The sequence below is a fragment of the Giraffa tippelskirchi genome, chromosome 3 (genome assembly GCF_054371585.1).
Source record: "Giraffa tippelskirchi isolate mGirTip1 chromosome 3, T2T-mGirTip1v1.2.pri, whole genome shotgun sequence".
Taxonomy (NCBI): Eukaryota; Metazoa; Chordata; class Mammalia; order Artiodactyla; family Giraffidae; genus Giraffa; species Giraffa tippelskirchi.
Window position 1 is genome coordinate 76,262,573 of NC_137277.1, and position 26,111 is coordinate 76,288,683.

Below are 26,111 nucleotides of genomic sequence, written 5' to 3' on the forward strand. Positions count from 1 at the left end.
TCAGATATCCAAAAGACACCACCATTATGGCAGAAAGTAAAGAAGAACTAAAGAGTCTCTTGATGAAAGTGAGAGAGGAGAGTGAAAAAGTTGGCTTAAAGCTCAACGTTCAGAAAACTAAGATCATGGCATCTGGTCCCATCACTTCATGGCAAATAGATGGGGAAACAATGGAAACAGTGTCAGACTTTATTTTTTTGGGCTCCAAAATCACTGCAGATGGTGATTGCAGCCATGAAATTAAAGACACTTGCTCCTTGGAAGGAAAATTATGATCAACCTAGACAGCATATTAAAAAGCAGAGACATTAGTTTGCCACCAAAGGTCCGTCTAATCAAGGCTATGGTTTTTCCAGTAGTCATGTATGGATGTGAGAGTTGGACTATAAAGAAAGCTGAGTGCTGAAGAATTGATGTTTTTGAACTGTGGTGTTGGAGAAGACTCTTGAGAGTCCCTTGGACTGCAAGGAGATCCAACCAGTCCAATCTAAAGGAGATCAGTCCTGGGTGTTCATTGGAAGGACTGATGTTGAAGCTGAAACTCCAAAACTTTGGCCACCTCATGCGAAGAGCTGACTCATTGGAAAAGACCCTGAATCTGGGAAAGATTGAGGGCAGGAGGAGAAGGGGACGACAGAGGATGAGATGTTTGGATGGCATCACCAACTCAATGGACATGAGTTTGGTGAACTCCGGAGTTGGTGATGGAAAGGATGGCCTGGTGGGCTGCAGTCCATAGGGTCGCAAAGAGTCGGACACAACTGAGTTACTGAACTGAACAAATTTTAAGACTGGTTGTATTGCTCTGGAAAATGTTTTTGGAATTTTGATATTGCAGTCTACAGATTGCTATGCATAGTATGGACATTTAACAATATTCTTCCAATCCATGAGCATGAAATGTCTTCCCATTTTTTGAGTCTTTTCACTTTTTTTCAATATAGTTGTTAGTGTACAAGTCTTTCACCTTCTTGGTTAAATTTATTCCTAGATATCCTTTTTTGATGCAATTGTAAATGGGATTGTTTTCTTAACTTCTCTGACAGTTTATTACTGTGTAGAAATGGAATTGACTTGTGTATTAATTTTGTATCCTTCAACTTTACTAATTTATTAGTTCTAACAGTTTTTTTTTTTTTGTAGAGTCTAGGGTTTTCTATATATAACATTCTTGCCTAATGGCTTTGGCTAGAGCTTCCAGTGCTGTGCTAAATAAAAATGGCAAGGGTGAGCATCCTTATCATGATCTTGACCTTAGAGAAAATGCTTTCAACTTTTCACCACTGAGTATGGTGTTAGCTTGTCATACATAGCCTTTGTTATGTTGAGGTACAATTCGTTTGATACTTACTTTCTTGAGTTTTTTTTTATTATGAATAGATGTTGAATTTGATCAAATGCCTTTTCTGCATCTATTCAGATGATCATATAATTTTTATAGTTCATGTTTTAAAATGTGATTTGTAGATGATTTGCAGATGTTGAACCATCATTGCATCTCTGGAATATATCCCACTTGATCATGGTGTTTGCTTATTTTACTGTATTTTTGAATTAGGTTTGATAATCTTTTGTTGAGGATTTTTGTATTTCTGTTCATTAGGGATATTGGCCTGTAATTTTCCTTTCTTCTATTGGCTTGTAATGTTCCTTTCCTTGACTGGTTTTTGTATTGGGGTAACGCTAAACCCCTAAACTGAGTTTGGGTTTCCCTTTTCTATTTTTTGGAAGAGTTTGAGAAAGGTTGTCATCTGGTCTTGGACTTTTGTTTGCTGAAAAGTTTCAGATTATTGATTCAACCTCCTTACTTGTAATGGGTCTGGTCAGATTTCCCGTATCTTGCTAAATTGTATGTTCTAGGATTTATCCTTTCTTCTTACTTATTCAATTTAAAGTTTTATCAATTTTATCTTTCCAACAAACCATCTCAGTTTCTATTGTCTTTTTAGCCTCTATTTCATTTATTTCTGCTATTTGTTATTTTCTTCCTACTACTCTTGGACTTTGTTCTTGTTTTTCTAGTTCCTTTAGGTGTAATTTAGGCTGTTTGAGAATTTTGTTTCCTGTTTTCTTTTCCTGTAGTAGGCTTTTTATCACTGTTTGCTTCTTAGAACTGCTTTTGCAGCATCTCATGACTTTTGGGATTTTGCATTTCCATTTGTCTCAAGTTTTTTTTTTTTTAATTTTCCTTTTGATTTCTTCTTTGACCCATTTGCTGTTTAGGAGAATGTTGTTTAATCCCCACACATTTGAGAATTTTCCAGTCTTTCTTTTATACTTGGGCTCCAGTTTCCTACCATTTTGGTCAGAGGAAACGCTTAATATGATTTCAAACTTCTTCTTTTTTTTTTTTTTCTGATTTTTAAATTGTAATTTTATTTTATTTTATTTTTTATTTTTTTATTTTTTTTTTAATAAATTTATTTATTTTAGTTGGGGGCTAATTACTTTACAATATTGTAATAGTTTTTGCCATACATTGACATGAATCAGCCATGGGTTTACATGTGTTCCCCTTCCTGGACCCCCCACCCACCTCCCTCCCCATCCCATCCCTCTGGGTCATCCGATTGCCCCGGCCCTGAGCCCTTGTCTCATGCATCGAACATGGAATGGTGTTCTGTTTCACATACGATAATATGCATGTTTCAATGCTATTCTCCCAGAACGTCCCACCCTCACCTTCTCCCTCAGAGTCCATAAGACTGTTCTATGCATCTGTGTCTCTTATTCTGACTCGCATATAGGGTTATCGTTACCATCTTTCAAATTCCATATATATGCATTAGTATACTGTATTGTTGTTTTTCTTTCTGGCTTACTTCACCCTGTATAATGGGCTCCAGTTTCATCCATCTCAGTAGAACCGATTCAAATGTATTTTTTTAATGGCTGAGTAATATTCCATTGTGTATATGTACCACAGCTTCCTTATCCATTCGTCTGCTGATGGACATCTAGGTTGCTTCCATGTCCTGGCTATTGTAAACAGTGCTGCGATGAACATTGGGGTACACGTGTCTCTTTCAATTCTGGTTTCCTCGGTGTATATGCCCAGCAGTGGGATTGCTGGGTCATATGGCAGTTCTATTCCCAGTTTTTTAAGGAATCTCCACACTGTTCTCCATAGTGGCTGTACTAGTTTGCATTCCCACCAACAGTGTAAGAGGGTTCCCTTTTCTCCACACCCTCTCCAGCATTTATTGCTTGTAGACTTTTGGATAGCAGCCATTCTGACTGGTGTGAAATGATACCTCATTGAGGTTTTGATTTGCATTTCTCTAATAATGAGTGATGTTGAGCATCTTTTCATGTGTGTGTTAGCCATTTGTATGTCTTCTTTGGAGAAATGTCTGTTTAGTTCTTTGGCCCATTTTTTGATTGGGTCGTTTATTTTTCTGGAATTCAGCTGCAGAAGTTGCTTGTATATTTTTGAGATTAATTGTTTGTCTGTTGCTTCATTTGCTATTATTTTCTCCCATTCTGAAGGCTGTCTTTTCACCTTGCTTATAGTTTCCTTTGTTGTGCAAAAGCTTTTAATTTTAATTAGGTCCCATTTGTTTATTTTTGCTTTTATTTCCAATATTCTGGGAGGTGGGTCATGGAGGATCCTGCTGTGATTTATGTTGGAGAGGGTTTTGCCTATGTTTTCCTCTAGGAGTTTTATAGTTTCTGGTCTTACGTTTAGATGTTTAATCCATTTTGAGTTTATTTTTGTGTACGGTGTTAGGAAGTGTTCTAGTTTCATTCTTTTACAAGTGGTTGACCAGTTTTCCCAGCACCACTTGTTAAAGAGATTGTCTTTTCTCCATTGTATATTCTTGCCTCCTTTGTCGAAGATAAGGTGTCCATATGTGCGTGGGTTTATCTCTGGGCTTTCTATTTTGTTCCATTGATCTATATTTCTATCTTTGTGCCAGTACCATACTGTCTTGATGACTGTGGCTTTGTAGTAGAGCCTGAAGTCAGGCAGGTTGATTCCTCCAGTTCCATTCTTCTTCGATTTCAAACTTCTTAAATTTACGAAGCCTTTTTTTCATAGCCTAACATATGACCTACCCTGGATAACGTTCTATATGCATTTGAAAAGAAGTGTATTTTTCTGCTTTTGGACGAAATGTTAAGTCCATCTGCCCTAACGTGTTGTTTACAATGATTACATGAGATGTTTTCCTATCCTTTGAGACTACCTGTGTCCTTAAGGCTGAAGCGAGTCTCATCAGTAGCATATAGTTGGGTCTTGTTACAATTTACATCTTTTTATCTTGCATATCCATTAGGAAATTATTGTAGTTCATTATGGTCTCTTTTGTCTTTTAACCTTCACAACTAGATTTGTAAATGATAAACTCACCAGCATTCGAGTATTTCAAATTAACTACATATTTACCTTTACCATTTTCATGTTTTCCTCTTACTAATTAATGCCATTTTGTGCATGCTCAGTCATGTCTGACTCTTTGTGACCCCATGGATTATAGCCCACCAGGCTTGTCTGTCCATAGGATTTTCCAGGTAAGAATACTATAGTGGGTTGCCATTTCTTTTTCCAGGGGATTTTCCTGACCCAGGTATCAATCTTGCGTCTCTTGCATTAGCAGGCAGATTCTTTCCTCTGTGCCATCTAAGAAGCCCTACTGCCATTTTAGTTCAGCTTAAAGAGCTCCCTTTAACATTAGTTATGAGGCCTGTCTAGTGGTGATGATGTCCTTAGCTTTTAAGAAAATTCAATTCTGAAGGACAACTTTTGCCAGTTTTTTTCCTTTCAGCATGTTGAACACACCGTGTCACTCCCACCTGGCCTGCAAAGTTTCTGCTGAAAAATCCATTTATAGTTTTAGTGGGGTTCCCTTTTATGGAACAAGTTGTTTTGTTTTTTTTTCTCTTGCTGTTAAGATTCTGTCTTTTGCAAGTTAATTATAACTTGTCTCAGTATGGGTCTCTTTAGATCATATTTAGAACTTTGAGCTTCCTGGATCTGGGTGTCTTTCTTTTCCCAGGTTAGTAAAGCTTACAACCATTATTTCTTCAAAATTTTCTGTCTCGTTCTCCCTTTCTGCCACTACTTTCCTTAGTGCAACCTCTGGGTTGCTTGATGGTGTCTTATAAGTGATCTTCACTCTTAATTCTTTTACTTTTTGCTGCTCTGATTGAATTCCACCATCTGGTCTTTGACTTCACATAGTGATTTTTCTTAGTCTACTGTTGATCCCTCTATTGAATTTTTCAGTTACTGTATTCCTCCATTGTGTAATTTTTATTTGCTACATTTTCTATTTCTGTGCTGACATTCTCCCTTTGTTCATGTGTCAGGGAGTACCTTTATGGCAAATAGTTAGCATTTATTTCATTAAGATCTTTTTCTAAAGTTTTCTTGTGTCCTTTTGTTTGGAACATAGTCCTTTGTTTCTTCATTTTCCTTGACTCTGTTGGTTTCTGTGCATTAGGTAAAACCTCTCCTAGTTTTAAAGGAGTACTTTTGTGTTTTGGGCTTCCCTGGTGGCTCAGACGGTAAAGCGTCTGCCCTGCAATGCGGGAGACTCAGGTTTGATCCCTGGGCCAGGAAGATCCCTGGAGAAGGAACTGGCAACCCACTCCAATATTCTTGCCTGGAAAATTCCGTGGATTGAGGAGCCTGGTGGGCTACAGTCCACAGTGTCGCAGAGTCAGACACAACTGAGTGACTTTGCTTTTGTGTAGATTAACCTTATTTAACCATGCCCTAGCCCTTGGCTCTAATACCTTTGTGATCATTCAAGCAGACTTTTTTTCTCAGTGGCTCTCAGTAGTGGAGGTGTACCAAGACCTGTCAGTGTCCCAAAGGGGAGGGTCTCATTCAGCACTTGGATGCAGGCTGATTGGAAACTGTATTCCCAGGCAGCGGATTTTAGAGTATACCAACAGACCACTTTGAGGGGAAGACTGGGAGATGGTCTTTGCTCTCTTTGCACTGAGGCTTGAAGGGATAACGCATCATGGACTGTTTGCTACAGTCCTACCAGACCCACAGCACTGCTGCCACCAGAGCCAGGTGATCAGTCTCAGGGGTGGCAGCCACAAGAGCTGGGGCACCAGATGTTTGCACAAGCTCCTTCCCAGGAAGTTCTGGTGATCTGGTGTGAGGTAGAGGGACAGCACATGCCTGCACGCCTCCATGGTCTCTGGAGAGTGAGCCCCAGGAAGCCTGTTCTTCAGGCTAAAGCATTTAAGATAAGCAAATAGGCCTGTTTTACATTAAGACTGGGCAGCTTCAGGATATTCCCTTTGGGCTAAGCCTTGGGGGATTAGCCGGGGTGAGTCCATACAAGCCTGTGAGGAACTGCTTCTGACTGCACTAGCTCGTGGGTCTAAGAGATGCAAGCCCTTGCGGGCTTTCAAAGCTACATGTTTTAGGGGCCCATCTCTCCAAGTCTTAAAAGCTGCACCACCAGCTGTGAGGTTTCAAACCTTTTGATCCTTAGGAGAAACTTGTAGTCCTGAGATCCCCCCTGGTTCGATCACTGTGTCAGGTGGGGTTTATGGTGAGACCGTGTCTTTAGCCTCTCCTACCCATTCCAATGTGGGCTTTTTCTCATCCACCTGATGTGTAAAAAGTTACTCGGCTAGATTTCTTTCAGAGAGAACTGTTCTATATGCAGCTGTTATTTAATTTGTCCATGGGAGGAGGTGAATTTGGGAGTCATCTTGTACTAGAACCTACTGATTAAAAAAAAAATCCTTTACCTCCTCAAAATGTTTGGAATAGCAGTTATTTAATGAATTGTTCATCAGTAGTTAATTAACATATAACAATAGTTTTGGGAACGTTAGCACAGACTCTTAACAGACTTTTGGCTCAGAGGGTGGACTGATTAAGAGCACATTTCTGGGTTGTCCTCTTTCCTATTGTGTCTGGTTATGATGCCTAGTCCTTAGGTACTGTTAAATGTGCAGTTGTCTCAGGAACCCTTGATGGAGCAAGTTTCTTGACACACCAGGACCCTTCTTTTGGACTTATTTTTTCTACTGAGCTATTTTACTTATCCACTTTTGGATCTTAGGCAAACTAATTTAGAGCAGAACAGACCTTTTCAAATATGATTACTAATTTTCAGAGCAGGTTGATAAATCATCGATTCCAGTGACAAGATAATGCAACCAAATGATCAAGACACCACATTTCAGGATTTTTATTGATATGGCCCTGTTTGACATCAGCCTCCGTCCATTATTCTGGTGAGTTACTGCTCACAAAATATACCCATCAAGGAGACTGGATGACAGTACAGCTGTCCCTCAAATAATGTGGGGGTGAGGACTGCCAACCTCTAGCAGAGTCAAAAACCCATGCATAACTTTATAGAGTTGGCACTATATATCTGAAATTCTGCATTTGTGGATTCAGCCAACCATGGATTATGTACTGTAGAACCTGTTTATTGAAAAAGATCTGCATGTGACTGAACCTGTTACTGAAAGGTCAGTTGTTGCTGTTGAGTCACCCAGTCGTGTCTGACTCTTCGTGACCTAAATGCAAATCGAGTGTTAAATACATAATAAAAAAGACTCAAGTCAGTATATCACTAACATTTTTATATATGACCAATAATTTATACTTAGCATGGTGGCTGACCTACACTACTTCATGCTAAGTCACTTCAGTGGTGCCTGACGCTGTGTGACCCTACAGACTGTAGCCTGCCAGGTTCCTCTTCCATGGGATTCTCCAAGCAAGAATATTGGAATGGGTTGTCATTTCCTTCGCCAGGGGATCTTCCCAACCCAGGGATCGAACCTGTGTCTCTTACATCTCCTGCATTGGCAGGTGGGTTCTTTACTACTAGCGCCACCTGGGAAGCCCAAAAATATGGAACACTTCATGAATTTGCATGTCATTGTTGTGCAGTTGCCATTAAAACCTTTCATTCTGCCAGCTGTCTTTAAATACCCAATGATACTGATATGATTGCAGAAAATTCTGATGTATGTTACTTTTATGAACTTAATATGTCTCCCAGGTAGCCCTGGCTTTTGAGCTAATTCCACAGGCACTTACTTAGGCCTAATTATGGGATACATAATATTTACTATTTCATTTACTGCCTAAAACATGTTTCTCAACAAGTAAGTTTGGAATTCTTTTTATAGATAATAGCGTAGGTACCTGTAAGCTTGTTTATGGATTCTGTGTCAGAACTGTGAATATACAGACACTAAGGAGACAGGGCTAAGTCTTGTGTTTAGTTTACTTCTGCACACTCCTCAGTGTCCAGCATGGTACTTGTACAAGTTCAGTAAATATTACCAAAACTTCTCTAGGCATTCCATTTTGGAATTCTTATAGAAACAAGTCAATTTTGAAAATCTTCTAGTGTTTGTAAATTTAATAAATGATGTGCACTTGCCATTACTAATCATAAGTTAAAAAAAATGATGTAAGATTAAGGTTAGAAGTGGCAACTGTTCTGTATGTGATCACATGTATAAAGTGGAATTCAAGATAAAAGATACACTAGAAACAATATGGGAGAGAATATGAAGAATAAGGTTAGACTTGACAATGAAAAAAAAACTGATCACTTTTTGGATAAGTTGCAGTTGTAAATTAAACCTTTATGAGGACATTTTGGGGAATGGGGTAAAGTGATAATAAAACAAACACCAAAAACTCTCCCAATATAATAAAGTATAATTCAACTAGGTTTTGGGGAAATTTAAGTTTTTTAAATAATTTGTTGACCTCTTGATTAACTGGGATTTTTACCATTCTATATACTCTGCAATATAACTAAATAACTACATGTTACAATGTTTTGTTAACGTGTAAGGAACAAATAATAGGATTCTTTGAGTCTGAACAACTAAGAAATGAGAAGATCCCATTCTTAGATTTTTATACCTGATTTTCTTACAGAAATAACTTCAGTTATTATGCCAATATTTACCTGAAAATGGCAGCCTCCAACAGTAAATAATTGAAATAACTACAGTATCATTATGAGCTATAATGAAACGAACAAAATTTTTCCTTCTTGACTAATAAAGTTTGGAAGAGTGAAAAACCACAACTATGAAGGAAAAAAGGCAAATGTAAATAAAGGACGGTGAAGAAAGCTGAGCGCCGAAGAATTGATGCTTTTGAACTGTGGTGCTGGAGAAGACTCTTGAGAGTACCTTGGACTGCAAGGAGATCCAATCAATCCATCCTAAAAGAGATCAATCCTGGGTGTTCATTGGAAGGTCTGATGTTGAAGCTGAAACTCCAATACTTTGGGCACCTCATGCGAAGGGTTGACTCATTGGAAAAGACCCTAATGCTGGGAAAGACTGAGGGCAGGAGGAGAAGGGGACGACAGAGGATGAGATGGTTGGATGGCATCACTGACTCGATGGACATGGATTTGGGTAGACTCCGGGAGTTGGTGATGGACAGAGAGGCCTGGTGTGCTGCAATTCATGGGGTCGCAAAGAGTCGGACACGACTGAGCGACTGAACTGAACTGAAATAAAGGACACACATCAAGGCCCAAGAGCTAAAAGTGAATTATTAGAAAGATGCTTCAAAAAATCAGTTATCATAGGGAAAAACTATTATGAAAGCAGCTCAAAAAATAAATGAACACTTATCTTTAAAACATAGAAATACTTGAGAGAGTTTACAATGCCCAGTTAATTACTATATATATATATATCCTCCCCCTCCTCAGGTATTTATGAATACTGAATAAGTCAATAGGATTTGTTTACTTACTGTTGGAAAACTTTTTTCTCATACGTGAAAAATTACAACCAATTCTTCAACCTTTAGAAAGATGGTTTTCCCACATTTTGAATGTTTTTTTAAATGAAATAATACATGATCAGAGCATCAATTTCAGAGATTTTTTAGAACAGGTGACTGAAAACCAAGTTCTCTTTACAGGCTAGCCACAAAACGTTCAGTGATAAAATACACTTTTATCACTTAGGTCAGCCAGCCTAAACACATTTCTGGGAGTAAGCAATCTGTGGCCCATAGGCTGAATGTGGCTTGTGGCCTATTTGTACACAGCCCTGAGTCGAGAGTGGATTTTACATTTTTTAAAGAGTTGTAAACAAAACCAAGCCAGAGAATATGTAACAAAGAACCATATATGGTCTACAGAGCCTAAAATATTTATGATCTGGCCCTTTATAGAAAAGTCTGTAGACCTTTCACTTATATCAATGTTATACAGAATTCAGGCAGTGCAACTACAAGTCCAAGATAAGGTTCATTTATTCCCATCATGAATATAAGTAACTTTCTGAAAAGGTATCTTCTGATGTCATCTGTCGATTTCTTTTCAATTTTTTCTTCGTTTTCAACATCATTAAAGTTCGTCCTACAATAATAATGTAAAAGTGATTAAATTCCTTTCTCTTAAACATCTAATGTTAAAAGGTAAAAATAATTAACTGACTAAAGTTTTACTTTTTCAAAAATAATTACTTAATATTCTTCTTTTATAGATCATGTGGAAGTATACCTTGTTTAACAGTGGAAAAAGGATATCTCACAATTCTCACTTGCCCACGGCATGTAATACAATTATTATAACTTACCACACTTTCAAAGTCATCCTTTGGCATGCTCTTTAACTTAATTTCAGTTATTCTACTTTTGACTAATAATGTTTGATTTCAAATGTCTAACTTGAGCTAAAAGTCAGAATTCTAAAGATAAAACATTGTGAAAAAACTAACAAAGCCAAAACGTCAGAAAAAATTTTTGTTCGTGAAAATGGAAAAAAATACTTTCATTTCTATCTTTTAGATTTGGATAAAATATAATTCTTGAAGTAGGCTGTAAAGCTTTGTATGTGAGGGTCTATAGTTCTAATATGGCTCTATAAAGCCAGATTCTCTAGTCTTCTAGCAGCTGTGTTATTCTTTTGTCCTTTCACCTTACAGGGTAAAGAATCCAAGAAACCTTATATGTGAATGCATTAAATTCCATTCAGAAAGCACTCTAGCATTTGTAAACTTGTTGGGCTGTTTCTAAGTATGTCTTACAATGATACTGATTTTAAAAAAGGAAAACATGAACAGCCCTCTTTAGAAGAGCAAGAAAGAGGTTGTACCGCTTCTTGATAGATTAGTAATTCAAGGGGGTGGGGCAGGTCAAGATGAATATGGATTCTAATGTATCCTGACTATATCAAGAACAAAACTTGCTTTCCAAAAGGTGTTTTGAGGCTCAAATCAATGCTTTTACATTTGAACAAAGTTTATGATCATAGTTACTATTTTCCTGTTAAACGGTTTTACTTGTCCAAATTTCTAAGCATTTCAGAAGCTACATTCTGATTGTCATAGTTTCCAAAGAAAAAGTTTCTAACCACTTTACTGTTTTTTGAAGCTTCGTTTTACTGTTTGATACATATACTGTACAGTAAGAATACATTTAAATAATGTTTGTCAAAGTCAGTTCTAGATTTAGTCCTTACCTTATCTCTCTTTTCATGATTTTGGAGCTTTTCCAATTTTTCATATATTATGGTAGCAATCTCTTTTGCATCTCTGGAATCTATCTGCTCTCCCCAAGTATTTCTCTAAAATTGAAAATACTCTTCTTATAACCTTTTAAGTATCTAATCAAAACATAACATTTCCACCTAAGAAACTTGATTAAATGTTTAAAACTTAAACTTTCTTCAAGGAAATGCTGCTGGCAAAAGCAATCAACCAATAACTTACCAGAAATAAATACTAACAATACTGTTATGGAAATATGTAAATTAATTAATTGGTTAAAATGCATTGCTAACTCCAAATGCCTCAAAACATCTAAACTATAAGAAAAGATGTCCCTGGAGGACTCAAAACATTCTAATCTAAAGTCACTGGTTGGCACAGACAAAACTTTGACCAATTACAACAATGCAATGCAAAGCCATGTACTTCCTGGTTCTCATCTGCCTATGGCAGGAAGGTGGCTGAAAAGCAGGGGGAAGGGTCAGGTCAATACATTCAGGTCTGTTTATTTTGGATTTGGAGCCACCAATTTCCTTCTTCCCGGTGGAACTTCAAACTGTATGCTAGGATTCTGTTTCTGTGAATAGCTGCTCACCTGGTTGGTATTTCTCACTTTGATCTTTATTCTGCTGTGGCCTTGTCTGCTGGACTTCTGGAGTCTACCCCTGCCTTTCCATTTGGACATATGGTAACATCATGTTTTCAAACAGTTCCCTGTATGGTCTGGTTAATTCTGTGACTGCTCATTATTATACTGATATTTCCCTAACATCATTCTACCTGAATAAGACACCTATTTATGTATCTAATTCTCAAGGTGTTCTGAGAACTCAGAAGCCAGAGGAATGAAGATTCAGGCTCTGGTATCAGGTTCCTTTACTCTGGGTTCTGCTTACTCCAGACTGTTGTTAAGACAGAGATATCCTCCTCATATATCAGAATCCTTCACTGAAAAATGTAGGTGTCTGACAAGTCTAGACTTCTGAAATTCATCATCTAGTTTCTTTAGCTCTATTTCAAAATGTATTATAATCACAAATAAATTACACAAGATCTTAATCTGATATACTTTCTCAAAAGGTATGTATTAAAACATTTGAAATTATTTATCTCGATGTTTTACCAGAAAATACGTATGCATAACAAATACTTGTCTATCATAGCTTTATTGTCAAAAATGTCTTAGTCTTTTACTTGGGAAGATAGCAAAGGTCATGAATCCTTTCAGTTAGCAGTTATACTGGCTGAAAGGTATACACTTTTGTTATCAATGACCATAAAGACCCAGGTCTAATGAGTTCGACTGTCTTTAAAAAGAAAGTTAAAAAAAGCATAGTTATCAGCGGCCCAAAAAAGAAATTATGAATGAATCATAAAACCCTAATTTTAATAGTCTAAACCATTAATGCATATTCCTCAAGATAAATTTTCAGGTACTAAGGCTCTTTCAGAAGTATTATGACAGTATTCTCTTTTTTTCTTTTTCTTTCCTGGAAGAACTAATCATAAAGGTAATATATGTTAATTCTATAAAAATAGGAAAAATAGGGACTTCCCTGGTGGCCCAGTGGCTAAGACTCCGAGCTCCCAATGCAGGGGCTCTGGGTTCGATCCCTGCTCAGGGAACCAGATCCCATGTGCCACAACTAAGATTTCACACTGAAGATCCCACATGCCACAGCTAAGACCTGGTGCAGCCAAATAAATAAACAAATATTAAAAAAAAAAAAAAATAGGAAAAATAAAACTTCACAGAAAACAATTACTTTGAATTCTACCACTCACACAAAACCACTATTAGTGTTTTGGAATGTCTATTTAGTAGTTCCCTGTTCATGAGTACAGAAATTTTAAGGCACTGGAGACCATCATATCAACTGTGAGGCAGAAAAAAATTTTTAAATCACTTTGTGTATATGTGAAAAGCAGTTGTTTCAGTGGCATGCAACACAGTGAGAGACGACAAAAGGAATGAAACTAGAAAAAAAGTGTTACCGGCTAAAGAAAAGGGACACAGAGGAAGGTGTGTACATACCTTTGCCCTTTCATAAGGATACAATCTCACAGTCGGATAGGCTCTGATACCAGCTTTCTGACAGGTTTGAGCATAAGCCTGACAGTCTACTTTTCCAGCTTTCACTTTTCCTTTAATTGTCTGAAAAAAGAAAATTATGATTTGCTATTATTCTCTTTGGTATCTACTACTCTGGCAACCACAGAGCAATATGATACTAAAAATTCTAAACATTTATAAATGCAAGGATTTGTTACTTTAAAAAACCCAAAACCAAAACAACATAGTTTTAATCTTTTCTATTTAAGCAAGATTGCTTCCAAATTCTTACTAGCTCTGAACTCTTATTTACCTAGCACGGCCCCTCCAACAGCAAATAAACTCTCCTTTGCCTTATCACCTTCTTCCTGTCACCCACAACACATCTGTCACACCACAAACGTCTGAGATTCTGTCTTTCTGTTCCTCCTATCTCTGGTCTCATCTGAGGCGGGCAACTTCCTCCCACAGAAGGCGGACTAGGTCAACATTCTCTGGTCCCTCCCTGTCAGAGCTCTTACTCACTCGTGAGCATATACTGTTGTTGTTGTTTAGCATATATACATATGATCAAAAAAGAATCCCTTCCTTAATGGCACTGATTCCTCTAACTGCCACTCTGCTTCTTTTTTTTGAGTTTACTCCCTGACCACTTCCCCATCATCTACTTATTATCAACACATTTTAGCTAGCTTCTGTTCTCACTGCTCCCTCTGTTGAACCTGCTGTAAGTTCACCAATGACTTCTATTTGACCAAACTGAATGAACACTTTTCAGTTTTCTTAATGAGTGTCTGACATGACTGACCACTCCTTTCTTTCCTCTTTTCTTTCTTGGCACTTATCACTATTCTCTTGGCTACTCTATTCCTCTGGTTATTGTTCTTCATTTTTAGCAAGGGGAACTCCTCCTACACCTGCCCGTCGAAATGTCCAACCACAATTCCATATTTCATCAGCAATTTTTTTTCACTGTGAACAATCTCCCAGGGAGATTTTATACACCTATATGCTGTTGAACCCAAATGTTCCCTTGATTTCAGTCAACTATGTACTGGCTTGTCTCACCTAAAGCACCTTAAAGATACCATTTCTAAAATGACTCCTTTCCCCCTTAACCTACTATCCCTTCTGCCCTACTATTCACTTAATTCAGGCCAGAAACTAGGGCCATGCTAGACTCCTTTTTCTCCTACACTTATCACAAATAAACACTAACTAAATCCTAGTCATTCTTACCTATTTGTTCCATTCTTTGTATGACCACTGCCATAATCCGGGTTCAGGTTATCACCTCTCACTTCAGGACAATTAAAATATCCCTGCTACCTCTAATTTTGTCCCCAGGGTTGGGGTACTAAAGGCAGACTAACTTGTGCTAGGGCACCAGCAAGGCTGCATGCACAAGCATGCACGCACACACACGCGCACGCACATACACTCTCATAGTGAAGGTCAGAGGAATCCAGCTGGCTGGTACTCTCAGTTACAGAAGGACACTATACTGTTTTTGGTGCTCTGATCTTTCTCTCGTCTTGACGGCCCAGGTTCAGTCCATTCAATGTGCTCCTTCTACAATATAAAATGGATCCTGACATATCCAACAGTTCTCCTCCCATGCTTCTACAAAATACATTCTAAACAGTATGAGAACAGTGAGGAAAAGTGTAAAGTGTGAAGAGTGCAGGCAAGCTGACCAAACCATCTCCTCCTTGCCTGTCTAAGAGCCTCAGTTTTGGCAATGCCTCTTTTGTCTTTATCCTCTGGTGACACTGGACCAACAGAGGAAAAGCCTGAACTTGCTCAACTGTCTGTGTGTCCTGCATCTCTGCAAGTTCTGTCTTCTCTGTTTAGAGTACTCTTGAGTCAACTTTTCCAAGTGCCACAGTCCTAGTTCAGTTCAGTCGCTCAGTCGCGTCCGACTCTTTGTGACCCCATGAACCGCAGCACACAAGGCCTCCCTGTCCATCACCAACTCCCTGAGTCCACTCAAACCCATGTCCATTGAGTTGGTGATGCCATCCAACCATCTCATCCTGTTGTCCCCTTCTCCTCCTGCCCTCAATCTTTCCCAGATTCAGGGTCTTTTCCAATGAGTCAGCTCTTCACATCAGGTGGCCAAAGTACTGGAGTTTCAGCTTCAACATCAGTCCTTCGAATGAACACCCAGGACTGAATTCCTTTAGACTGGACTGGTTGGATCTCCTTGCAGTCCAAGGGACTCTCAACAGTCTTCTCCAACACCACAGTTCAAAAGCATCAATTCTTCTGCCCTCAGCTTTCTTTATAGTCCAACTCTTCACATCCATACATGACCACTGGAAAAACCATAGCCGGGACTAGATGGACCTTTGTTGACAAAGTAATGTCTCTGCTTTTTACTATGCTGTCTAGGTTGGTCCTGACTTCCTTCCAAGGAGTAAGCATCTTTTAATTTCATGGTTGCAGTCACCATTTGCAGTGATTTTGGAGCCCAGAAAAATAAAGTCAGCCACTGTTTCCACTGTTTCCCCATCTATCTGCCATGAAGTGATGGGACCGGATGCCATGATCTTAGTTTTCTGAATGTTGAGCTTTAAGCTAACTTTTTGACTCTCCTCTTTCACTTTCATCAAGAGGCTCTTTAGGTCTTCTTCACTTTCTGCCGTAATGGTGGTGTCATCTGCATATCTGAGGTTATTGGTATTTCTCCCAGCAATCTTGATTCCAGCTTGTGCTTCATCCAGCCCAGCATTTCTCATGACGTACTCTGCAGATAAGTTAAATAAGCAGGGTGACAATATACAGCCTTGATGTACTCCTTTCCCTATTTGGAACCAGTCTGTTGTTCCATGTCCAGTTCTAACTGTTGCTTCCTGACCTGCATACAGGTTTCTCAAGAAGCAGGTCAGGTGGTCTGGTATTCCCATCTCTTTCAGAATTTTCCACAGTTTATTGTGATCCCCACAGTCAAAAGCTTTGGCATAGTCAATAAAGCAGAAATAGATGTGTTTCTGGAACTCTCTTGCTTTTTCGATGATCCAGCGGATGTTGGCAATTTGGTCTCTGGTTCCTTTCCCTTTTCTAAAACCAGCTTGAAACCCAGGTAAGACGGTGGGCACTGAGAGAGGGGATCAGGGGGCAGACAGGCTGAAACTACAATCACGGACAACTAGCCAATCTGATCACATGGACCACAGCCTTGTCTAACTCAATGAAACTAAGCCATGCCATGTAGGGCCACCCAAGATGGACAGGTCATGGTGGAAAGGTCTGACAGAATGTGGTCCACTGGAGAAGGGAATGGCAAACCACTTCAGTATTCTTGCCTTGAGAACCCCATGAACAGTATGAAAAGGCAAACACAGGACACTGAAAGATGAACTCCCCAGGTCAGTAGGTGCCCAATATGCTACTGGAGATCAGTGGAGAAATAACTCCAGAAAGAATGAAGGGATGGAGCCAAAGCAAAAACAACACCCAGTTGTGAATGGGACTGGTGATAGAAGCAAGATTCGATGCTGTAAAGAGCAATATTACATAGGAACCTGGAATGTTAGGTCCACGAATCAGGGAAAATTGGAAGTGGTCAAACAGGAGATGACAAGAGTGAACATCGACATTCTAGGAATCAGTGAACTAAGATGGACTGGAATGGGTGAATTTAATTCAGATGACCATTATATCTACTACTGTGCGCAGGAACCCCTTAGAAGAAATGGAGTAGCCATCATAGTCAACAAGAGTCCGAAATGCAGTACTTGGATGCAATCTCAAAAACAACAGAATGATCTCTGTTCATTTCCAAGGCAAACCATTCAATATCATGGTAATACAAGTCTATGCCCCAACCAGTAATGCTGAAGAAGCTGAAGTTGAACAGTTCTATGAAGACTTACAAGACCTTCTAGAGCTAACACCCAAAAAAGATGTCCTTTTCATTATAGGGGACTGGCATGCAAAAGTAGGAAGTCAAGAAACACCTGGAGTAACAGGGAAATTTGGCCTTGGAGTACAGAATGAAGCAGGGCAAAGGCTAATAGAGTTCTGCCAAGAGAACGCACTGGTCAGAGAAAACACCTTCTTCCAACAACATAAGAGAAGACTCTACACATGAACATCACCAGACGGTCAACACCGAAATCAGATTGATTATATTCTTTGCAGCCAAAGATGGAGAAGCTCTATACAGTCAGCAAAAACAAGACCAGGAGCTGACTGTGGATCAGATCATGAACTCCTTATTGCCAAATTCAGACTGAAATTGAAGAAAGTGGAGAAAACCACTAGATCATTCAGGTATGACCTAAATCAAATCCCTTATGACTATACAGTAGAAGTGAGAAATAGATTTAAGGGACTAGATCTGATAGACAGAATGCTTGATGAACTACGGATGGAGGTTCGTGACATTGTACAGGAGACAGGAATCAAGACCATCCCCATGGAAAAGAAATGCAAAAATGCAAAATGGTTGTTGAGGAGGCCTTACAAATAGCTGGGAAAAGAAGAGAAGCAAAAAGCAAAGGAGAAAAGGAAAGATATACCCATTTGAATGCAGAGTTCCAAAGAATAGCAAGGAGAGATAAGAAAGCCTTCCTCAGCAATCAATGCAAAGAAATAGAGGAAAACAATAGAATGGGAAAGACTAGAGATCTTTTCAAGAAAATTAGAGATACCAAGGGAACATTTCATGCAAAGATGGGCTCAAGAAAGGACAGAGATGGTAGGGACCTAACAGAAGCAGAAGATATTAATAAGAGGTGGCAAGAATACACAGAAGACCTGTACAAAAAAGTTCTTCATGACCCAGACAATCATGATGGTGTGATCACTCACCTAGAGCCAGACATCCTGGAATGTGAAGCCAAGTGGGCCTTAGGAAGCATCACTACGAACAAAGCTAGTGGAGGTGATGGAATTTCATTTGAGCTATTTCAAATCCTGAAAGATGATGCTCTGAAAGTGCTGCACTCAATATGCCAGCAAATTTGGAAAATTCAGCAGTGACCACAGGACTGGAAAAGGTCAGTTTTCATTCCAATCCCAAAGAAAGGCAATGCCAAAAAATGTCACAGTCCTAGCCATATTGTAATTCTCATCTAAAATACTACCTTTTCCGTGGAGCCTTTTGTCTCCTGGTATGACTCTGACCTGTTCCCCATACTCTTGTTTTGCTCTCATTTCACTATAGTAAAGATCCTACTGATTTACATATATTTGCATTTTACCTTCCCACTAGATTACAATCTCATTTAAAAACATGCAGTATTCATCTTTCCATTATTTCAGCCCTAATGTTTGGCATAGTGTTTTTTACTTGGTGCTCAGGATTTGCTGAATGACCTTTTAAATAATTTTCTGCTATAGTCAAGATACAGCTGCATTACAAAATAGCTAAATCAAGTTTTTAAGTACTTGAAAGATAAGGGAATAAAACATTTTTGTTAGGATTATTGGAGAAAAAGAAGCAAAAGAGGAAAAAGATATGATAAGTAGGAAAAAAAATGAATAATCTTTTATTTTAAAAACCAGTCAAAAAATAAAAAGAAAAAAACAAAACAAAACAAAACAAAAAACCAGTCAATAACTAAAACAATCTCTCAGCTCCACAGGAATTTTGAAATCTCTTTGCTTAAAAAAAAAAAAAAAAAAAAAAAAAAAATTGCTCAGGCCTGTGATTGCTCAGCTTTGGTTTCAGACTGGTGGAACTAGTGCTGGGCTTTCTCATTCTAATGAACGTTTTGCAGCCCAATGCGAAATTCCTTGAGTACAGAGGTGGGGAAGCTAACAATTTGGATGATGTCATTAATAGGACTTGCGACAGAAATACCAAAATAAACCGCGTTTACTTTAATTTTGTAAGTGTTTATCGAGTTAAGACACCAGGGATATACAGATAGGTAAGACATATATTGCTTTCAAGAAGCTCATAGTTTGCAGAGGAGACAGATATAGTTAACATACAATGTATAAGCATACTGAAGGAGTACTGGGAAGGGGAGAGGATACAGAAATCCCACTGGAGCTCGGTTTTGCAGATTGGGGACAAAAAAAAATCCAGATGCCCAAAGTAAGGAAAATGCTTTTTAGAGAGGGAACAGCATGTACATAAAAGCACTTGTTCAGAGAACCTGGAGTACTTTGTTGTGCCTGGAGTATAAGGTCAGGGAGAGGGAAAAAGCTAAAGAGGTCAGGAGGGTCAGATTAATAAGTCAGGGAGAGGGAAAAAGCTAAAGAGGTCAGGAGGGTCAGATTAGAGAGTTGTAATCAAGAACGCACGTCAAGAAATGTGGTTAACAGAAAGCTAGAGAAGGCAATATTTCAGAAAGATCATTAGGGTGGAACTGAAGAAGGAAGACTGGCAGTATGAGACTAGTTAAGAGGCGCATATATCTAAGTCTAGATGATGAAGGTGTGACCAAAAGGCTAGCAGAGGGATGACAGACTTCAAAGAAGTTTAGGAGACTGAACTAACAGGATCTAGTGACTGCCTGGAGGGCAGCAGGAACAAAATAAAGAACAAGGAAGAAGCGAGGTTTCTGGCTATTTTGGTTAAGTAGATGTTTTCAATCAAGGTAGGTAGTTAGTTACAATGGAGAAGGAAATGGCAACCCACTCCAGTGTTCTTGCCTGGAGAATCCCAGGGACAGGGGAGCCTGGTGGGCTGCCGTCTATGGGGTCGCACAGAGTCGGACACGACTGAAGCGACTTAGCAGCAGCAGCAGCAGCAGCAGTTACTTACAAGCTTTAGTGAAGAAGCAAGAAATTTACTGCAAAGATTAAAATCACAGAAATGGAACAGAGTTTTTAAATTCAAAGGAAACTTTTAAGGAGAAAATTATTTACAAAATCTTATCTAATTATTAAAATATGAGTGTGACTACAACTTATTTAAGTAGATAAGACTTACCCTAGCTAAGAGCTCAAACTCTGGAGCAAAGTTCTGGCAAGGTCCACACCAAGGAGCATAGAAATCAACCACCCAGTGGTTTTTCCCTTGTAAAACCTTTTCATTGAAAGTCTGAGGTGTTAGATCTATAGATGCTTGAGGTAAAAATCTGCGACAAGGGATCAAAATTATTCATTATACAAAGTCAAAGCAAACATCTAGAACAGACTATTGCAAATTTTGTAAGTTTAAAAAACACTTCAAAGAATGACAATCTAATAAAGCATAACCTTATCTTGGTAAATTATATTCTTTCCTAAGTAAGTGCTAAAACTTTCCTAAGGAATTGTTACTTTAAAGTGCTAGAACCGTGTTACTTTAAAGTGCTAGAACCTTAACTGAGTAAATTTAGCCACAGACATGAGAGGAAGGTAAAGAGCATTGAATATAGTTTATACAATTATACATAATTTAATTACTCACCCTAGACCCCAGATTCTTAGGGAATAAGCATCTCTATTCCAACCATTGTAACTACTGAAAGAAGAAAAATATGTAAGTTGTAAACAGTTATTTCTATTATTGGGTATGTTCAGAAAACAATCCCCTTGTAGCAATTTAAAAGTTTAGTTGACTGACTTCATCTGGCATCTCTTTTCTCAGATATACCTTACTGCAAATACTACGCTTACATGGCTTATGTGGCTTTCCAAACATATTTTTCTCCAGTCTTGAGATTTTTTGTGTGTGTGTGTGTGTGCTCAAAACAGACCTAAATGTTTAGATGTCTGCTGGACATCTCCCACAGACCTATGGTAATGGCAAAACTCAAAATCTCCAAGGCTTTAGTTCTGAAACCTTTACCCCGGTTATTACAGTCTGTCAAATTCCTATCCACTTTTTAAGACACATGTCAAAAGGCACAGCACAAATGCAGCTTCATGATTTCCTCTCATGGTTGTGATCCTTTTCTCTAAAATCCATGGTTCATTTTTACTTTTTAATAATATTTATTATATTCTGTCTTGTATTTGAGTTTCCTACTTGAAATGTCATATGCTGTTGTCAAAACAGCATGGGTGACACCGATCTGAGTTCAAACCCCAACCTCAAGCCCTAGCAGCTGTGTGACTTGGGAAAGTTATCTAAGGCCTGTGAAACAGTTTACTTATCTATAGTAGTAGGAAGGGTAATAATTCTTACTTCTCAAGAGTACGTGTGAAGACAAGTGGAAATAATGTGAGCAAAAATTCTCTAGTATAGTACCTGAAACCAAAAAGGGGCTTAATAAATGTTCTTCCTCTCATTTTCTTCTTTACTAGATTGTCAGCTTCACAATCAGTGGGTCCATTCAGTTCACTTTTCGCTTTGTAAATTCCTCATTCCCACACTATTTTAAATAAGGTGTGGGCTCCTCCAAAATACTGGGTGGTTTAGCTTTTATTTAGTTAGGATAACTTTAAAATTTTAACTGTATAAAAATAAATGATTATATAAATGCCTTCAACTTTTAGAGAATACTTACTGATATTCATAAGCTCTATTTGATTTTTGGGGAAAAAATCTTATCTCAGGGTATCTCCGAACATTTTCTTGGGCACAAAAAGAATGATATTGTTGGCAGTCTATACTGCCCACATTGATCAGTCCAATTAATGTCTATAAAAGAAAAAAAAAGATGGCTAGATCAAAGTAATTAGAATTAAATTACCTCCATAACAATTTTTTATGTTTACAATAGAGAAGTAGTTACCGTGAGATGGTTATTATATTATTTATCACTGATTTTTGCCAAATACAAATGGGTAAAAGTGCTTAAAACATGATAGAACATTCACAGTAATGAACTGGAAATCTAATTTTGTAGTCAAAAACTTACTAAAATCACTGTAGATTAAATAATTGATTTCATTCATCTTATTACATGGGGAAAATTATGTATATCTAAAACTTGATATGTCAGAAAACAAGAACTAATGAATTTCTTTGCAACAGTACTTCAAAATTACTTTTTAAAATGGAAATGTGGATTGCAGATAGCATACTGAGTCATACCCGAATTTAAAAATTTTATTGAAGAGTGGAAAATTATATTATTATGAATTTAAATACTAGGAAGAATTTTAACTCTTAGGTTAATTCATTTTTTACCTATAAATAAATAAAATAGTAATTGCATTTTCCATTTTGATATTTAAATAATTTGTTTCCAATCTTTCATGATTTATAATGCTCTGTAGGAAATTTAAAAATCTAACTATTTCATTAATCAAGGCCATTTTTTTCTTTATCATCTTATAATACTGTGAAGAAACTGTATTTCTAAACTCTAAAAATGAAGACGTAGAAAAAATGTTAATAGGAAAAAAGAGGATCTTTGTGTTGATGTTGGCAGAAATTTAGTCAAACCAAGTGACACAGAAAAAAGGGTCATTATTGTATACTATTCAATATCAGACAGAAGTAGAGTTGAAATCTAATTGTTCTATAAAAAATGATCAAAATCTTATTAAGTGACAATCTAGAGGTAGGTTCATTCATCTCAGTTTCAAAATAATTGTTAAATAAACATTCTTAGTAAATGTTAAGACTTAAATTATTTTACTATACTCGGACAATAAATTATTTTACTATACCCGGGCCATTCTTTTCCATTCTGGCATTAAGACTTGACATGGATGACACCATGGAGAATAGAAATCAACCATCCAGACTTCATCATGCTTTCTTTGTTTAACCAGTTCGTTGAAAGTGGTAGGTGTCAAAGAGATCACTGAAGGATTCATAAGATCCTAAAGAGAATATAGCATTCATTTAACAGATATAAAAAAGAGTAGTTCACATATTCTTGGGCAAATTGTTGGTACATGTCACTTAGAAAAGTTTCTGCTTTTGAATAATCAAAGGATACATTAGTATATTTAAAGAGAATCGATAGTGGATTATTTTAAAAAAGGAAGACATGATTCTTAATTTACTTTTTAAGTATGGATTCTGCTCATCAGTCTTATTAAATCAAGGAATATTTTCTTATTTCTATGTATCACTAAAACCATCTTAGGCAGAGGAAAGTGGCAACTTTGATTAAGGTTGTGGGTAGATGAGGCAAGCGTTTCAAGAGCTGCCCAGATGTCTCCACAGGCCACGTAGTTCTTTTTGGAACCAATAATTGGTTTGGAAAGAACCCTTTAATTATTAATGGAAAGCCTACTATCCTATTTTTCTGACATTCTGACCTGAGATACTGCACAACCTCAGATCACTTGCTCCAAATGCTGTTTTGTTAATAATGAGCTTTAGTCTATCATGATTGGGTAATACTAACAAAGATGTTAGCTTCCCTGGGGAGACAGACAACACAAAACAAAAAGCTATTATTTTTCAGGAGGAGGAAGAGAAGAGTAGCACTGAGGCTGGGAGGGCCACTGCATGGATAATAAGCTAGAATTGTTCATTTTTTTGTTAGGAGTCCCTTGTTAATTATTTTAGTCAATTAAGATTAGTAGTGATTAAAAAAAAAGGGGGATGCTCTAGTAGAGCACTTCTGGGCTAACAACACAGCAGGCTTGGCATAAGCTGTTGAGGCGTGAAGAAGCCTCCACTGGTGGCTGAGGTAAGACTGTCCTTAGTCACATATTTCTTGGAACTATCCAAGAATGGGATTCACTGCTATCTAATCTATATGGGACCAAAAAGAAATCATCTGTAGTAGATTAGAGAAAACAGGGGCGGGGAGAGGGGTGACAAGGCTTTATGTAAAAGTTTTAATTTCATGTATTCAATAAATAATTGCGACCACCAAGTACAAGGCACCATACTAGGTAACAAAACATACACTAGCTATGAACTCTAAGAAGAAGTCTATTAATAAGAGAGTAGAAAATTTAAAAAGTAATTTTGTTAGAAGTTGTTTTTGGATTAAAAATAACAAATCCTATTATTAAACATTATTAAATACTCGTATGAAGTATTATACATACATGGAAGGATTTATAGCTATATAGGCTGTAACTTAAAATACCTCTACGAACTCCAAGATCTGTTCAGCAGAGTGATGTCCTTCATATTCATGAATGTTGGACTGGTTGAATACCACTGTTGTTGGATAAGCCTGAATGTTATACTGTTAGGAATGAAAATACAAATTAAACATAAGATTCTATATATTTTACCTGTTTGCTTCAAATTTATAACCAGTTTGCCTTAAGTAACAGCAACAAGATTTTAAAAGACTCAATGCTTAACTATGACTGAAAAATTTTAGCCTAGCCAAATTTAACAAAGGAAATAGACTTACTGCTGTATCCTGAGCAGCTGATTCTTATGTATAGTTACTCCATTAGCCATAAAATCCATAGGCACCCAAACACTGAGAATTGAGCATGGGCATTTGAGTGCAGTCCTCTCCTACTCTCCTGAACCACGGTGGATGGGGATAAGGGCAGACTGAGCTCTAGCTTGAGTGTTTTATTTTTTTTAAACCATAATAAACACTCTAATTTGTTCAGAAGTAGAAGAAATCAAGGACATAAAAATAGCAAGAATAAGGAAACAAATTAATAATCCACGTGCACACAGCCATTTTTAGATTAGAGAATTAGGAATCATGTGCTAAAAATGAGGTCACTTTTTCTTTGCTCAAACCAGCTTCTATTGTGTGTGTGGGTGTATATATATATATAAAACCACTGTAACTTCCTTCCTCAGAATTAACATGGAGCACTAATTCAGGAAGCACTTCTCAAGTTTTTTTTTTTTTTAATTTTTTAAAAGGTTATAAACAGATCCCTATCTCTAAATTTGCTGTAGTTGAAATATGCATCCTCAAAGCTGGCAAGCACTCATTAGCAAATTGAACTTCAAAAATAATTTTAGAAAAAGCAATGGAAATATTTATCAAATTTTTGTAAATGAGCACAAACAACCCATTAGATGGAAAAAACCATTTATCTAACATTTGACAAGTCCTTACTATGTGTTGAGCACCTTTTTAGCACTGAAACGTAGTTTCTCATCTGTTCCTCACAACAATTCTATTTGGAAGCTAAAATTACTGAATCAACTTTATAGATAAGGAAACTGAGGTACTGAGAGGCTCAGTGCCTTGGTAAAGGTTAACCAATTACTGAGTAAGGAATCCTGGCCTCTGTTCCAGGTGAATTTGATACAACAGGTTTAAATATCTACATTCTGCTTAATTATCTATAGAAAATTAAAAACTGAGATGAAAAGTAGACAAACTATAGGAATTCAAATTACTGTGTAACACAATTCTTCATTTTTGCTTAGCAACTTTTCCAAGTCCCATACAAGACATTTAAAACCAAAGGCCTTATTTATTTCATTTTTTAAAATTATTTTAATGACATTTCAAACATGATAAAGAGAGACTCATTTAACAAATACATATCTCTACCACTACATTTAAGGATGATTAACTTTTCTGCCGTTCTGGCAGATTTTTGGAGCTTCTCTTTAATCCCATTTCCTTCCCTTCCTGACGCTGCTGCTAAGTCACTTCAGTTGTGCCCGACTCTGTGTGACCCCATAGACGGCAGCCCACCAGGCTCTGCCGTCCCCGGGATTCTCCAGGCAAGAATACTGGAGTGGGTTGCCATTTCCTTCTCCAGTGCATGAAAGGGAAAAGTGAAAGTGAAGTTGCTCAGTGGTGTCTGACTCTTAGCGACCCCATAGACTGTAGCCTACCAGGCT

At 37.6% G+C, this 26,111-nt stretch overlaps 1 protein-coding gene across 3 annotated transcripts in view; it reads right to left on the minus strand.

Moving 5' to 3' along the window:
- Positions 1-10,219: 10,219 nt before the first annotated feature.
- DNAJC10 (DnaJ heat shock protein family (Hsp40) member C10) overlaps positions 10,220-26,111 on the minus strand; it is a 51,499-nt gene continuing 35,607 nt past the window's right edge. Inside the window, exons 17-24 of one of the 3 annotated variants that reach the window (XR_014079798.1) lie at positions 24,421-24,522; positions 23,036-23,191; positions 21,925-22,058; positions 20,883-20,936; positions 20,395-20,568; positions 13,511-13,654; positions 11,448-11,552; positions 10,220-10,343 (exon numbers count right to left, since the gene is read on the minus strand). Coding sequence is in view for 1 of the 3 variants with exons in the window: in XM_081580990.1 (XP_081437116.1) it covers positions 10,332-10,343; positions 11,448-11,552; positions 13,511-13,630; positions 20,421-20,568; positions 20,883-20,936; positions 21,925-22,058; positions 23,036-23,191; positions 24,421-24,522 (831 nt within the window). In the remaining 2 variants the exon portion in view is untranslated. Of the gene's footprint in view, positions 10,344-11,447; positions 11,553-13,510; positions 13,655-20,356; positions 20,569-20,882; positions 20,937-21,924; positions 22,059-23,035; positions 23,192-24,420; positions 24,523-26,111 lie in introns of all 3 variants that reach the window. The other 2 variants (XR_014079799.1, XM_081580990.1) reach the window with 2 other exon arrangements.